Source organism: Astatotilapia calliptera, chromosome 12 (genome assembly GCF_964374335.1).
Source record: "Astatotilapia calliptera chromosome 12, fAstCal68.1, whole genome shotgun sequence".
Lineage (NCBI taxonomy): Eukaryota > Metazoa > Chordata > Actinopteri > Cichliformes > Cichlidae > Astatotilapia > Astatotilapia calliptera.
The window spans coordinates 29,553,331-29,567,677 of NC_137433.1; the positions used below are offsets into that span (position 1 = coordinate 29,553,331).

At 42.8% G+C, this 14,347-nt stretch overlaps 1 protein-coding gene across 4 annotated transcripts in view; it reads right to left on the reverse strand.

Annotated features, from left to right (window-relative positions):
• Positions 1-4,906: 4,906 nt before the first annotated feature.
• Positions 4,907-14,347, reverse strand: part of slc20a2 (solute carrier family 20 member 2) — a 41,619-nt gene continuing 32,178 nt past the window's right edge. For 3 of the 4 annotated variants that reach the window (XM_026187356.2, XM_026187357.2, XM_026187359.2), the window contains exons 7-11: positions 14,080-14,313; positions 13,286-13,904; positions 12,945-13,130; positions 9,892-9,976; positions 4,907-5,669 (exon numbers count right to left, since the gene is read on the reverse strand). In XM_026187356.2, the coding sequence (XP_026043141.1) occupies positions 5,505-5,669; positions 9,892-9,976; positions 12,945-13,130; positions 13,286-13,904; positions 14,080-14,313 (1,289 nt within the window). In that variant the 3' untranslated portion in view covers positions 4,907-5,504. Of the gene's footprint in view, positions 5,670-8,528; positions 8,614-9,891; positions 9,977-12,944; positions 13,131-13,285; positions 13,905-14,079; positions 14,314-14,347 lie in introns of all 4 variants that reach the window. The other variant, XM_026187362.2, reaches the window with a different exon arrangement.

Consider the following 14,347-nt stretch of genomic DNA (forward strand, 5'->3'; position numbering starts at 1 on the left):
TTTAAAGAGGTCGGTTGCTGCAGGAAACCAAATGCATGCAAAGTGGGGGGAAATGAGAAGAGACGCAGCATGAGCAGAAGTTCATATTAGATGCAGTGGAAACTACACACTGTAGTTGCCGTTGTTGGGTTCATAATACCAGAGATTCGACTGGATTAAAAAAAAAACACTCGGACTGTATATCAAAAGTTGTTTTTTTTTGTCTCTTTATTGACTTAAATAAGCTAAATAAGGGGTGGGGTGTTATTGTTTTTACCTTGTGAGTTTTATACTGCAACAGGAACTGCCACGGAGGTGTTTTTTGAATACTTTATCAGGTGTTTCTGTCTCTGTGGTTACATTTTATCAGCATGCCTCAATAACGCTGGACCTAAAACCAGTCAAAACTTTACAATGTTAACTACATTCCTGTAATCACGATCGAGAGGTTGGGTGTGGTCCAACACTACTAAATGGAAGTAGGGGCCCAAAGGTCCTGTGGCTCCTTTCCACTGTTGGATTTTTAATACATGCATAACTCCTAACATGAGACATCTTTATCTTGTATAAAAGGAAACAAAATGGTGTGGTTCAAGAACTCGCTAGCATCAGCGATGGTCTGATCCCATTGCCAGATGTTCTCTAGCTTACCCATAATGCAAAAAAATAAATAAATAAACACTATGTGAAATAAACAATGTGGTAACTTGTCTTAAATATCCGTCTCTTGTGCCTACTATGCAATAAAGCCTCAGTGTTTAATTATACACTTTCCCAGCTTTCCTTATGCAGCATACAAACACATACCACACACCTTTACAAAAGTAAGACACAACTCAGTGGATTTTAGGTACTCTTTGTAATTTTAATTCCCATAATTTAGTTTAAATGCAGACATTTTCTCACTAAATCTTAAATAAAACATTACAGTACGATATATGCAAATCAGAAGAGCTTTAAGATTTTGTAGAAGCAGGCTACAGTTTCTTTAGATTTTTTTTATTTCTTTTTTAATTTATTCATTTGTATTCATATATATATGCATCTTATTTCTGAAGGACCGGACAGTTAAGTAGCAGTAAACAGTAAAGAGACATCACAGAGCTGTAAAACCTGCAGGCCAGCCAAGGAGCACATTCTATTACAAAACAGACCCGACAACTAGGAGACAGCACGCCACATCCAGATGAAAGTCTGAGCTGATGCTGCTCCGCCTTTGGGAGGCGGTGCTAGTCCCACACACACAGGAGAGGGCGCTATTACACCAGGGCAGGTGGAGCTACACACGACCACTAAAGTGACGGCAATGTAGTTGCACCTTCACGAGAAACGGCTTGTATTGCACATTCAGGGAGAAAGAAATGGCACATTCTGTTTTTTTTGTTTCGTTTTTTGTCTACAAAAAGGTTGATAAACAGTTGAAATGCGGCAGAAGCACAGCAGCTCCCTCAATGGCAATTCAACCAATCGTTGAAACAGTCCGTCTAAAATGCTGTCCCTCTCTACGGGGAGGGAACGTGTCAAACTGCGCCCTCTAGGGGCCGTGGTCATCCCTACGCCCAATCTTTTTTTGCGTTTGTGATCAAATTTTGAAAGTGTTCGGATTTTACAGGGAACCACGTTAGATGTATATATTTCCTGTTGCCGGCTCAGGATGTAGCCCTTTCTCTCAGATACTTAAAGCTGCCAGCAGAAGGCGATTTTCACTTTCCCTCCCCATCTTGAGCAGTGCATCCCTTTTGGCCTATCAGGACTGAGAATGCATGGAAAACAATATAGAAAATGACAGTGTGAGTTACAAAGGGGGGCTGCAGCAGAGGATGGTGACACTGCACAAATCAAACACGCGATGCATGCCGGCTGACCTCAGTCCATTCACAAACAAACCTCCTAATGCATGAAGGAAATAAAGTTTTTTCCGGCTCATTATATTGTTTAGTAAATCTTGCACCAGAGCAACAAACTTCCACAAGCCTCAGAGTAGAAAGCTGGCAAATGAAAGAGTCTTTCTTCAGCTTCTGACTTCATATTATGAATATAGATTTTTAAGGTTTAAACTGCTTTTATTTTAGCAGTTATAAATGCCATAGTATAAAATAGAATCCAAAGAAATAAAATAGCACAAAATGCTATCCTCACGACTGCATGAGAGATTTAAAAAATTTTGAGGCTACCGTCTGCTTTTACTAATTTTTGTCATTTTTGTGCCATTTGCTTGAGGCCAGAGCGCCTCAGCTGTTTAGCAATTAGAAGTTGGCCGTAACACTGGCTTGCTTTAAAGACAAAGGGGAAAAAAACATCCATGAAAGCTTCAGATCTCTGCTGCATATTTTCCTGGGTGGGGGGGAGGCTAAATGTTTTGTGTCATCACAAAATTCCTTCTAAATATTCTTCCTCCGGGCATCACAGAACAAACACAAGAGGATTTGAACACACCGGCTCTGTGCAGCCCCATTGAACAACACACAGCCTGTGGAAAAGTAGAAGGCCATGAGCTTCAACAGCGCTAACCTGCCAAAAAACAAGGAAACAAATTTCCTCACAATCAAGTTTCCAGATACCACTCATTGCATTCATCTTCATCAGGTCAGTCCTACACAATGGTTTTCTGGCACGGTGCTGTGCTGCTCTTGAAGCTCGTGGCCAAAGCAGTAGGGAAACAAAATTACAAAGTGTTTTCATCAAAAATTCAAAAATAAAAATGGTAATTTAAAAATCTGATCTACTGGCAACCGACACATCAGTCTATATGTTAGAGGAACCCACCGGGCTGAGAGGAAGTGTGGCACATGGCACCCTGAAATAAGACCATTTCTCAGTATTGCTGCGATTACAGTCTTACAACAACTAATCCCAATTGGCCAGATTTTACCATCAGCCCCACAGAGTGTCCTCCAAAGTGTCCGGAAGCTCATCCCGGTTAAAACTCAGATATGGTAGAAAAATATAGTTCTGATGAAATTTCTCTAGTTATCCTCTTTATTACTGAATTGCACCCATACATGTAGTGTTAATGCATTGTAGTAGCAGTGTAAGGTGACGGGGGTCAGGATCAGCACTACCGCTACAAGAAACAAAATGAAAAACGAGTCACTGCGCACACACTTGCTCTCGCTCTCTTTCTCTCTAGACACTTCTGGTTATTTTTTAAAAAAATTTTTTACTTGCACTTAAAAACTCACGGTTAATAGTTTGTCTTTCATTGGCATCATTAGGCAACAGTTGTTTTTTTGTGGGTTTTTTGTTTTTCAGATAACTCTACAATATGGTTACGATGTAAACACCACAGTACATAATTAGTTTACTTTTTCTGCACAAAGTAAAACACAAAGTTACAAGGCAAGTGGCTACGTAAGCATAGATTTGTTCATGAGAGAGAGAGAAAACAAACAAACAAACAAAACAAGAAATGAGGAAACACACCACAAGAACAAAAACAACTTGCGACACCTGGCATCGAGTTTGTTCAAATTAAAAGAAAAAAAAAAAGACTTTGTTCATCTACAGGTCAGGTGACCGTTTTAAAAAGCTGGTGATGATCAGTTCTACCTCCGAATACAACCTTAAGTCCTAAGACAAAAGTCTTGTGATATTTTTGTGGCATGAGCAGCCTTGAAACCCTCACCGGGCTGTGATTCACACACCTCATGACATGGCGCTTAGACTGAATCAGATGTGATTGAGAGACTAAATGCTTCTCTGCTCCAAACAACACCTGCCCATTTTAAGGAGCTACTCGTGTGGCTTGGATTGAGTCCTCTTCCTTTCGACGTCTGCATAACGCTTTACAATTTAAGTATTCGATATGACAGATCACAAGGCCTTAGCTTTTTGCATGTCTCACTCTGTTAGATTTGAAACCTGGACTCGGATAATCTCGGATAACCGCGGTGCGAGATCTGAGATGATCTGAATATGAAAAAATGTAAAGGTTCATCAGTGGGCAGGGAGCCTTTGATATAAGGAAATGACTCCTGCTTTATCCAAAGTCAAAGGCATATGGATGATGATATGCAAACATTTTTACTAAACTTAATCAGTGCTTTATTTTTTGTACATCTGATCAGTTTTGGCATCTGCTGTACCTCATTTATCTGGCATACAGACATGGTGACAACAACTTACTTTGGCATGGTTCTGCTCTCTAAAGAGCAACCTCACTGTCCCTCGCTATCTGCGTATCTCCTCAAGGAGGGAGCCGTTAACAAAAGAACCTTCTGTCAATACTGTTCAATTCACCCAGGCAATAAAACAGTGAATGCAACTCTCACTTCCTCTGCTGTGGATGGGTTTGGTAAAGCAAAACACTTTGTTCTAATCAATATTCTTCTGCCAACTTCAGAAAAACCTGCCAAGTGTTCATCGGTGGGAGTTTCCCATGAGCAGCGGGGGTTGAAACTAACCGTGAATTCTGACATCATTATGAGGTGAAGAGGCCCCCCCCCCCGCCCACCCACTTTTCTGAAACCATTCACACTCACACGCACGCACGCATCCCCAATCCCCCATCCCAGACCCCCACATCCAAACTCTTAAAGGACATTATTTACAGTACAAATTACAGTATAATACATCATTAAAAAATATGAGATCTCTAAAAACATACAGGAGCTCTTGACAAAAACAAAAAATCAACTCTTTAGTAAATTAGGTTCCTATGGTATCATGTGAAAAATAATAATAATAATAATAAAAAAACAAAAGCAGAGTGACAGTCTCACCGCTCCTCTCTGAGGCGTCCGTTCCGTTTGGCCCCAGTTGTACCGGCTAGCATGTTGAAAGTGAGATGACGGATGGGTTTGGTTGACCACGCGCACATCTTTTCTTTTGTTTGAAAGCAAGCCGCAATACAACGAATCACACTCGACCCAATATCACAATATGTACAGTTTTGTTTTGTTTTTTTGTTGTTTTTTTCACCCCTGGCATTTTGGAACAATGATAACGATAATAAAAAGTAAGCACTTGACCGATTGTGCTGCCTAGAATTTCAGGCAGAAGGATATGGATTTACTGCAGGCGAGTCTGCTGGCTTATGTTAGCAGAATAAACTGCTTTTTGATCATTTTTATTTCTGTATTTTTTATATTTACGTGGTTTTGTTTTTTAAGGAGACTGTCACGTGTTTTGTTAGAAGTTACCAGTAAGTCCCCTGTTATTGTCTTATGTACAGCAGATTGAATGGTACACTAGTTACACTTTTGTTTTTTAATCAATCCCACCAAAAAGAAAGAGAATAAATAAAAACCGATTGGGAACTCAAATGAGTCAAAAAGATCTCTGGACTACGGAGCCAGGCAGCATGTGAACCAAACCTCCTCACATCTACAGTACAACCAAGTCCACCTGTAAACCATCCTCCCTTCTTCCTCGTCACCCTTGTGCATCGACTCTCTTCCTTCTCTTCTATCAGCAACCCACACATTCGAGATATGACATCTACCCAAGTTTCCCCCTCTCTCTCTCTCTCTCTCTCTCCCCGACTCTCTTTTTCCTCCTCTGCTCTCCCTCCCGGCGCTGCGCCCTCAGACGTAGGGCAGGATGCCGTAGACAAACAGGGCCATGACGGCGGCGCTGAACAGGCCGGCCACAGGCACCGTGACAAACCACGCCAGGAAGATGTTCCTGAAGAGGCGCCAGTCCACTGCTTTCTGGGAGCGGATCCAACCCACAGCCACAACTGAGCCCACCTGGAGGCCGCAGCAAGGAGGGAAGAAAGAAAAATAATCAGCAGCAGCACAGAACAAAACGTTCAACGCAGCAAAGCCAAAGTCAGTATAAAGAGCTACAGGTTGTCCACGCTTTTCTCTTGATGGAAGTTTCTCCAAGATTGTTTTGCAGTCAGATTACGTCAGCTATTCTTAAGGCATGTTTTGCAATGCTTAACTCTTCTCTTGTGCAGTAAGTGGTTAATTGTCTAATTAACCCTATTGGACAGAAAAGATAACAGCAACAGCTGATTAATTAAATTGCAGATGGTGATTGGTGGAAATTATGTGTTAGTCTCCTCTAACAGTATCAGTCAGCACCTGAAGAAGTCCTCAAATTCTTCTGCAACAACAATAATAATAAGTTTAATATTAAATATTCTATTTAAGGGCTCCTTTTATGGTTTTCCTAATTTGCTCCCACATAAAACACTGCATGCTTATTTAGAACACGAGCAAAGTTTCAAAAAATGAGGACAGCGTATGTAAAAGTAATCTCTATGAGCTAAAGCTCAGGCTTCAGACTACGTTTTTTTTCTACTCGTCCCGAGATGACATCACCTCGGCATGGATGTCCTTACATGGTCATTTTAAGCACAAACAGAAGCACTAGGTTGAAAACATGGGGCTAAAAAGAATCAAATTCCTGTTTGTGGAAGTCAGGCAAGAAGAAGCCAGTTAGTAGAGTGTGGTCAGCAACTTTTTAGACAGGGGGTGAGCTAACATGCTTCACAGAGGGACAGTATAAGAAAAATATGTACATACATACTCAAGTCCATTTTCGTACTATATGGACTCTTACAAAAAAATACTTTGATACTTTGAATTTAATGTAATTGATATTGAAACTGGTAGTAATTGGTATATTAACTGTATCTAAAACTTGTACTGAGCAACAACAAAAAAAACTTCCACCAAAGAGTGCGGCCAGAAAGACACACGAACAAAAGGTGATAACATATCAACAGGTCAGCAGAAAGGCCACGTGCAACCTGCAGCTCTTCAAAATCAGATCAGTGTCTGCGTTAGTGACTGCAAGCAGATTATAGAGGTTATCACAGCATAAATTAAATTTGGTATCCGTGGAAGCCTGAAATCAGCAGCTCCAGAGTAGCAACAGTCTATTATTTACTTAATATTAGGCTGTAAATATCAAAAAGCACTAAACTAGAGCTAGTTAGCTTTTGCAAATCTGTCTGCAAATTTCAGACTTCCACTTCTTTCTTTTGATAGAAATAACTTCAGAATACAAAAGAGATTGTTTTCTAATCCATGTTCAAAGACTCAAAGCGACACACCTGAGTGTTGGAGTAACGTGCAGTGAGTGGTTTCAGCTCTTAGTGACGCTACAGGTGGGCGGGAGTTAAACCGCGTTTCCCTGCTCTTATATGGCCGCAGCAACAGGAGACACCGTCTGTCACACGCTGACTAAATGTGGAAGGTCGGGCCAACAGAGTCCAGCCTGTTCTTTTGGTTTATTAGTCAGTCTTAATAAGACTAAGCTCTACTAGACTCACAAAAATATCTCCCAGAAAAGACATTCAGGTCATGTAGCCTCTCTACTTAAACGCAAGATACTTTAATGTAGCATTTCTTGGATTCTCCTCTTTCCAAAGCAGGGTGTGCATGTGTTGAACAATATTTAACTCAGTGGTCACATTGTTTGTTTGATGGTTTTAGTACCTCAAGCACGGAGCAACAAATTCTGAACTCGGTGTGACCTCAGTGTTCGTATTGCTTTTGAGTTTTTGAAACGAGTCACTGCACATTACCATACCACACCGACCCACACACCCATCCATTCGGTTTAACTTCCACACCCACACACACAAAAGACCTGAAAAGAAAAATTATCACTCATACACAACAGAACTTCACTGAAACCGAATGGATGCCAGTGACACAGATACAGACACACTCTCTCTCACACACGCACGCACGCACGCACACACACACTGAAGATGTTGAGAGATGTTGCTGGCTACTTTCTGAAAACCAAACAATTTAAAATGTCAAAGAGCTGCAAGTCTTGCTAGTGGTTTTTTTTTTAGTCCAGCATCATCTGTGGACCATCTCCACATTTAAAATAAACAAATAAATAAGAATCACTAAATCATTCAAATCACCACCACGATTATATACCTCTAACCATCAGTAGATTTAGCATTTTAGCAGAGCAGTTGATTATCCAAGGTTTTTAGGAAGGAAACGCGAAGGCATTTGGAGGTGAGAAATGAAGATAAGGTATGGATGGCGATGATATTGATGTTTAGACAAATAGATCACCAGTAACTTAAACCCAGTTTTGAGTCTTGTGCAGTTTCCCTTCAGTGGAGCTAACATTTTTGCATTCCTGTTTTCACTGATTATTGCACGTATGATCTTATATAAGCTAAAAACAAACATTTCGGGTGTTTCATCCAGCTTCAGCTTTACAAGTAGCTAAGAGGCTAACGGCAATAGCTTAATATTTAGTGATATCAATATTATCATCAAACTCTCTACTTGTGTATTTGTTTAGCAAATATTCCTAGTTTTTCATCTATTAAAAAAAACTTTTACTACTAATTTAATAAACAAAAAACAATAAATAAATAAAGATGATATCTATGTATTTGCTGTATGTCTAATAAACATGCACGTAACTGCCTGATAACATTCTTTAATCTTACAAAGCTACCTTTCAGTCAAACTTGGGGTTGTGTTGCTGAAGGAAAACTGCACGAGAAATCAAAACGTCAACTTCGGGAGTTGTGATTGGCTTTGGCGATTGACAGCTACAGGTGAAGCGATGAAGGCGAGCTCCCGGAGGGCTCTCTAGGATGACTTCACTACCAATACCTTGCAGTGGGTGGAGCTTATTGGGATGCCCACATTTGATGCAACAAGCACTGTTAGCGCACTCATTACTTCAATGCAAAATCCGCTGTGAAGATAGATGAGTAGAGAGACAGACAGAGAAAGATGGAGAGGTAAAAAAAAGTGGAAAACAAGTGTGACAGGTGGGTTTCGGGGGGGGGGGGGGGGGGTGATAGGTATTTGGGAGGTTGAGGTCTGCTTGCGGACAAGCACGGCAGGGTCGAAAACCCACACACCAAACCATGCCAGTGCTAAGAGGGCAAAATGGAAGAGACTTGGTGGAAATGAAACAGAGAATGAGACACCGTGTTGATGGGGGCGGGCAGGGGAGGACTGGGACTGGTGGGGTCCGTCTCGAATTCCAGCCTCGATCTGCTGTTCCTGAAAAGAACAGGGGAGAGGGGCTGCACACTGCTGCCTGGGGCTGGTTGTAGCGGGCTGGACATGGATTCGTTTTGATCTTCTCATGCACCTCAAAGATTGGTTAGGATTATCAGTTCCTGCGGAGGATAAGTCTCGTTTATGAGAAAATGAGTGGTATTTACATCGTTTTGACAACGATTTCTACTAACGATGCTGTTACTGTGATCACTGTGGGAAACACTTTACCAAACTGGAAATATTAGGGTTCATTTTTCATACTCATGAGGATGGAAATGATAGAAATGGCAAATCGGACCAAAAACAATTGAGCAGAGCTTCTTCTGCTATTTGAAAAGCCGCCTGGAGCGCCCTGTAATAATTAAAGGCAACTCAGACTTACGAGAATTTTTATCGCCTGGATTTCAGTAAATCAGCTAGAGGATAATGTTTAAAGAGATTTTAATGATAAAATTAAAATGTAACTGTAAAACTGGTATTAGGAAATTTAACCGAGTCAGGCTCCCTGCTGATTTCCACAGGAAAATACTTTCTTGCTTTTTTTCCCCCCCCACAACACACCCGACAGTAGGGCCCGTGTTACTGACTTTGTTGGACTAATGATGTCGTGCTCACGGCTTTCGGCCTAGCTTGTACAAGTGATCACAACAGACAGAAAAGAAGGTCAAAACTAATAAATAAGACCCACGTTTTCATAAACTGCAATTATCCTTTTTTTTCTCTGCCACAATAATCTGAGCTTTGATTTCTGTGGAGAAATTTAACTAAGAAGCAGAGCACTTGTAGGGAGATTTTAGCTAATTATCTCACGACATGACTAAGCACTAATTATAGCTAAAGCGGTGTGTGTGCGCGATTCTAGCTCAGTCCAGCACGGCGGCCTGGGAGGCAGTGTGAGCTCCCTGTCCCCTGGAAATGCCTGAAAGGGAGTTGAGAGGCCAGCTGGAAGGCCACTCAGTCATACCTTGCAGTGTGTGGTACTGACAGGGATTCCGATATTGGAAGCGAACACGACTGTGACTGCAGAAGCCAGTTCAATAGTGAATCCACTGTGGAAGGAAGGGAAGGGAGAGGAAGGGAAGGGGGGAGGGAGCAAAGAGACATTCTTCATTGTGATGTCTTGGATGATGCTCATGATGGCACGATCTCACTGGCATCCACATATAAAACCATTGCAGAGCATTCAGCAGTTCTTTAAAGTATACCCAACACACATTTGAAAAACAGAAATAATATTAAATATCTGACACACACACACACACACACACACACACACACACACACACACACACACACACACACACACACACACACACACACACACAATAAACACAGCATTTCTACCAGGTATTACACACTAGTGTGTTATTCATAATGGACACAGTTTCAGTATGTGATATACAAACAGGCCTTTGTGTTGGTGTGTTTCTGTGCTGCCTTGTGCTTACTAGAAGACAGTTTCTCTAAAGCCACCAGCTGCTTTCAGGACACACACAGAGAAGACATTAGACATTAGAATAAACTTCCAAATCATAAAAGAGGGGAAAAAAATTAAACTAAATGCATGAAAATGCAACTTAAAAGGAGAAAAATGTGGCTTTTTTCTTACTAGATGGCAGCCAATAACATTCGTCAGAAACACTGAGCTAAGGTTCCAGATGAAGATACGACTGAAATTTAAATGTCACTGCAGGCGGAGTGTGGAGTGGTCGAGCAGCAGGAGCCAATCTCTAAGACAGCAGAGCACCAGCGATGTCACCTGATTAATTTTGAACCCATTTGTAAATGGCCACTTGGCCCCAACTCATGGCCTACAGAAATTGATAGCCATTAGGCAAATGTTAACTGTATTACTTAGACCTGTGCTTTCCCCCAGCTCATGTCAGAATGTAGGAGTAGAGGGTCTTGCAAGAAAGCTACAGAAAAAACTCACACCATTCGCTCCACCTCTCAACAGCAACAATAAACTATACACAACTGGACAAGTGTGCCATATCGACTCATCACAAAGAGATATGATTGTTTGTGTTTCTCTGAGTTCTGCTGGTTAAGCTTTGCAGAGCCTGGTAGATCTGCAGCAATCTGTCCCTGTGGTGCTTCAACAGCAGAGCTGGGCAGAAGGATGAAAATCCATACTTCAAGTTTCAAAAGTCTTTTTACTGCTGTGATACATTGCACTTTTTAGGTGTTCGCTGCGGCTGCTAAAATATATTCCCAGGCACATAGACCGCAGACACACATATAAACACTTCTGTGTCCTTGCCCCAAACAAACTTCTTTTCAGAGTGATGCATGGAAACAGACACTGGAGGAAATCAAGTCTTTAGAACGGTGAACCAGTGCAAATTTGTCTTTGGGTCCTGGCAAAAAGTCTAAGCTGGTGATGGAAGGAGGGAGATTAAGAGAGAAAGGAGACAGACAAAAAAGAGAGAGCCCAAACAAAAAGAGGAGAAATGAGGGAAGGGAAAATAATGAGATGGCGTGGGCGTGAGCGTGAGAAAGAGACTTTAGGGAAAAGGGGAGAGAGAGAGAGAAAGCTCTTTAGGTGAGACGTAAAAAAAAAAAAAAAAACAAGATGTAAAGGAATGAAGAAAAAGAAAAAAGCAGGGCGCTGAGAAGAAGAAGAGGGTTAACCACAAAAATAGTGATTTACAGGAGTGGGTAGGAAGGAGAAAGGAGGACGGGGGGGGAAAGAAAAGTGCAAGAGTCAGACTGGCGTCCCTCCCTGCGGTTGGAGAAGAGAGGCTACGGTTCCCACTGTGGCCCTCCCTCACCCCTCCTGCTCTACTTCTCTTCACCCAGAATGCCAAACAGCTTCCTGCAACCCTGTGTGATGTTCCTGCCAGGCAACAAAACACAGCCACTCAAACACACACATGCACGCACGCACACACGCAAACCTCAAAACGCCTTGCTGGAACAATTAGACCCTAATGTGCATGCATGCTCGGACACATACAGTACATTCAATGCACAGTGACTTGCAGAGTTCGGTTTCCTCAGCACACAAACAACTCGGTGGTATGCACAGACACACGCGGGCACACACGCACGCACGCGCGCGCACACACACACACACACACACACACACACGCGCAAACTCTTCATCTTATGCGTGGGAAGAGAAGAGAGAGAGGAAGGAGGAGACTGAAGTCAAGGACAGAGCAACAGCACGGGTTTGTGGATGTGAGACGTCTACTGCTCAGGTTATCAGACAGCCAGTGTCCTCAGGCTTTGTTTGTTGTGGTCCGAAAGTCTACTTGTTTATTCAGAATTTTTTATGTAATAGGTCAAAAAAATCTGAGAAAAAAAAAAGCGCTACTATTTCACTCCCTAGGCACCACTAAGATACTATTATTAAAGCAGATTTCTGTAAAAAAGTAGTAAGAATTATTTCTAGCAAAGTCTGGGATGATTCCCAAAATCATAAATAGTGTGCTTAATGCTGAGATCAAGATTTATTTATCACCAAATTTTTATTTATACGTTTATAGCAGGAAAAAGTAATAAAAAAAATCCATTCAGTCTTTGTATTTTACCTAATAAACTCAAATGTAATGGATTTGAACACACAGATCTTTTCACTTAAACGATCTGTCTGACCTCTGATGATAAACATGAGTGCACATCAACACTGTGTGTGCAGGTCACTCCCTGGCAGAGAGTGAGGGAAAATCAGAACATTCATTAGTTACACAACAGACAAACTGCTTTATGCATTTTGCTGTCTGCACATAGATTACTAAGTATCTTCTGATTGTTCATTTGCACTTTACTGCCCTTAAGACATTGTGCATAAGCATTCTAATACGGCTGTGGGAAAGTAAGTACTCACCATGGAGGCTGGGAGCCCTCTATGAACTTGTTTGTGTCAGCGTGTTGAGGCTCTATGGAGCGCGTAAAACCAAAGCATGGTGGATAGTTCACCTCTGCAGCACAACTCTCCTTCAAACGCACCCAACCGCATCCACAGACATGCACATGTGCACTCACTCTCCTGTGAGGCGACTTTCTCACCTTGAGGGGGTAATGGGAGTGAGGTCCTTCCCCATGGTCTGGATGACGCGGCGGCCCCATACCCACAGGCCGGCACAGATGCCTATACCACCGTAAAACAGCAGCCAGATAGGAGTGGCAGCATCCTGCATCACACCGCCCTGTTCATAGATCATCCACAGTGCCACCAAAGGCCCAATGGCATTACTACAAACAAGAAAGTAGATAAAAACCTTATTCAGGCATTATATACTCAAGTCCAAAGAGCAGCGTGAAGATGATTTTTTAGATTTAGTTGACAGAGAAATGTACTCTGGACCATAAAGGTCGCTATCTGTCATGCAACACGTAGGGGGCAGCACCTGACATCGTTGCCTCCGTGGGCGAAAGAACCGAAGCAGGCGGTGAGGATCTGCAAGAAGTGGAAAAGCAGAAACACCTCAGGTTTGTCCTTCTCCTCCTGATCCTCCAAGTCGTCCGGCCCTGGAGGTGCAGCCCCTTCTTCCTCCACCCCTTCCAGGTCTGTGGCAAGCTTCATCTCCACTCCGCCCTCCTCGGCCTCGATCTCAGCCTCGGCCACGGCGTTACAGTACGATGAGTAGCTGTCGTAGCGTATCCGCTTTTTGGAGTAAGACACGCTGTTGCTCCTGCCGCCTCCCTCACCAACCAGCTTTTCACTGTCCTCGCGTGATTCGGAGCGCATCGGCTGGACGGGCATGCCGCATATTGCCGCTGTGTAGCAGGTGTAGCTGTTGTTGCGGCGCAGCAGGCGGTAATTGTTGTCAGGCGGGCCGGCGTTGGAGCGCTCGTTGTCATCCATGCGGCCCAGGTGGATTTTGTGAAGCAGGTCTTTGTACAGACCCGAGTCTTTGTGCACCGTGTGGTACACCTGGCCATCGCTACGCATGTGGCCATCGAAGCTGAAGCTGCCGTTAGAGATGGGGGATTTGAGGCTGCCGTTCGTCATTGAGTGTGTCCGACCTGGAAGACAGACGATTAATGAAAAGTCTGCGTGGGAGCAGGATATTAATGATGATGACCGACGAGTTTGATCTCCATTAATGGCAAATTTATTTATGCTAATAAGTATTAACGCATAAATAAAGCTATAGTTACTCTCCTCTTATCAAATATTATTATAAATGTCCAGTTGTACCATACACCCTGCCGTTTGGCAGGATAGTGCCTCCATTCGCCAGGTTGGTGAGCTCGCTGCTGGATTCGCGGGTGCCCCGGTCACTGCTGCCGCCTGTGAGCGGCATCACAGCCTCATCTGTGCCCTTCGCCCCTGGTAACTCTTTGAAGACGGGGCTCTCCTCCTCCTCTTCAGGGATCTTATCCAGGCTCTCATCAGAAATCCTCGACAGAGCCTGCTCTTTCTTTAAACGACCTGGAGGAGATCAAGCAGCAGTTGAAAGAGCACC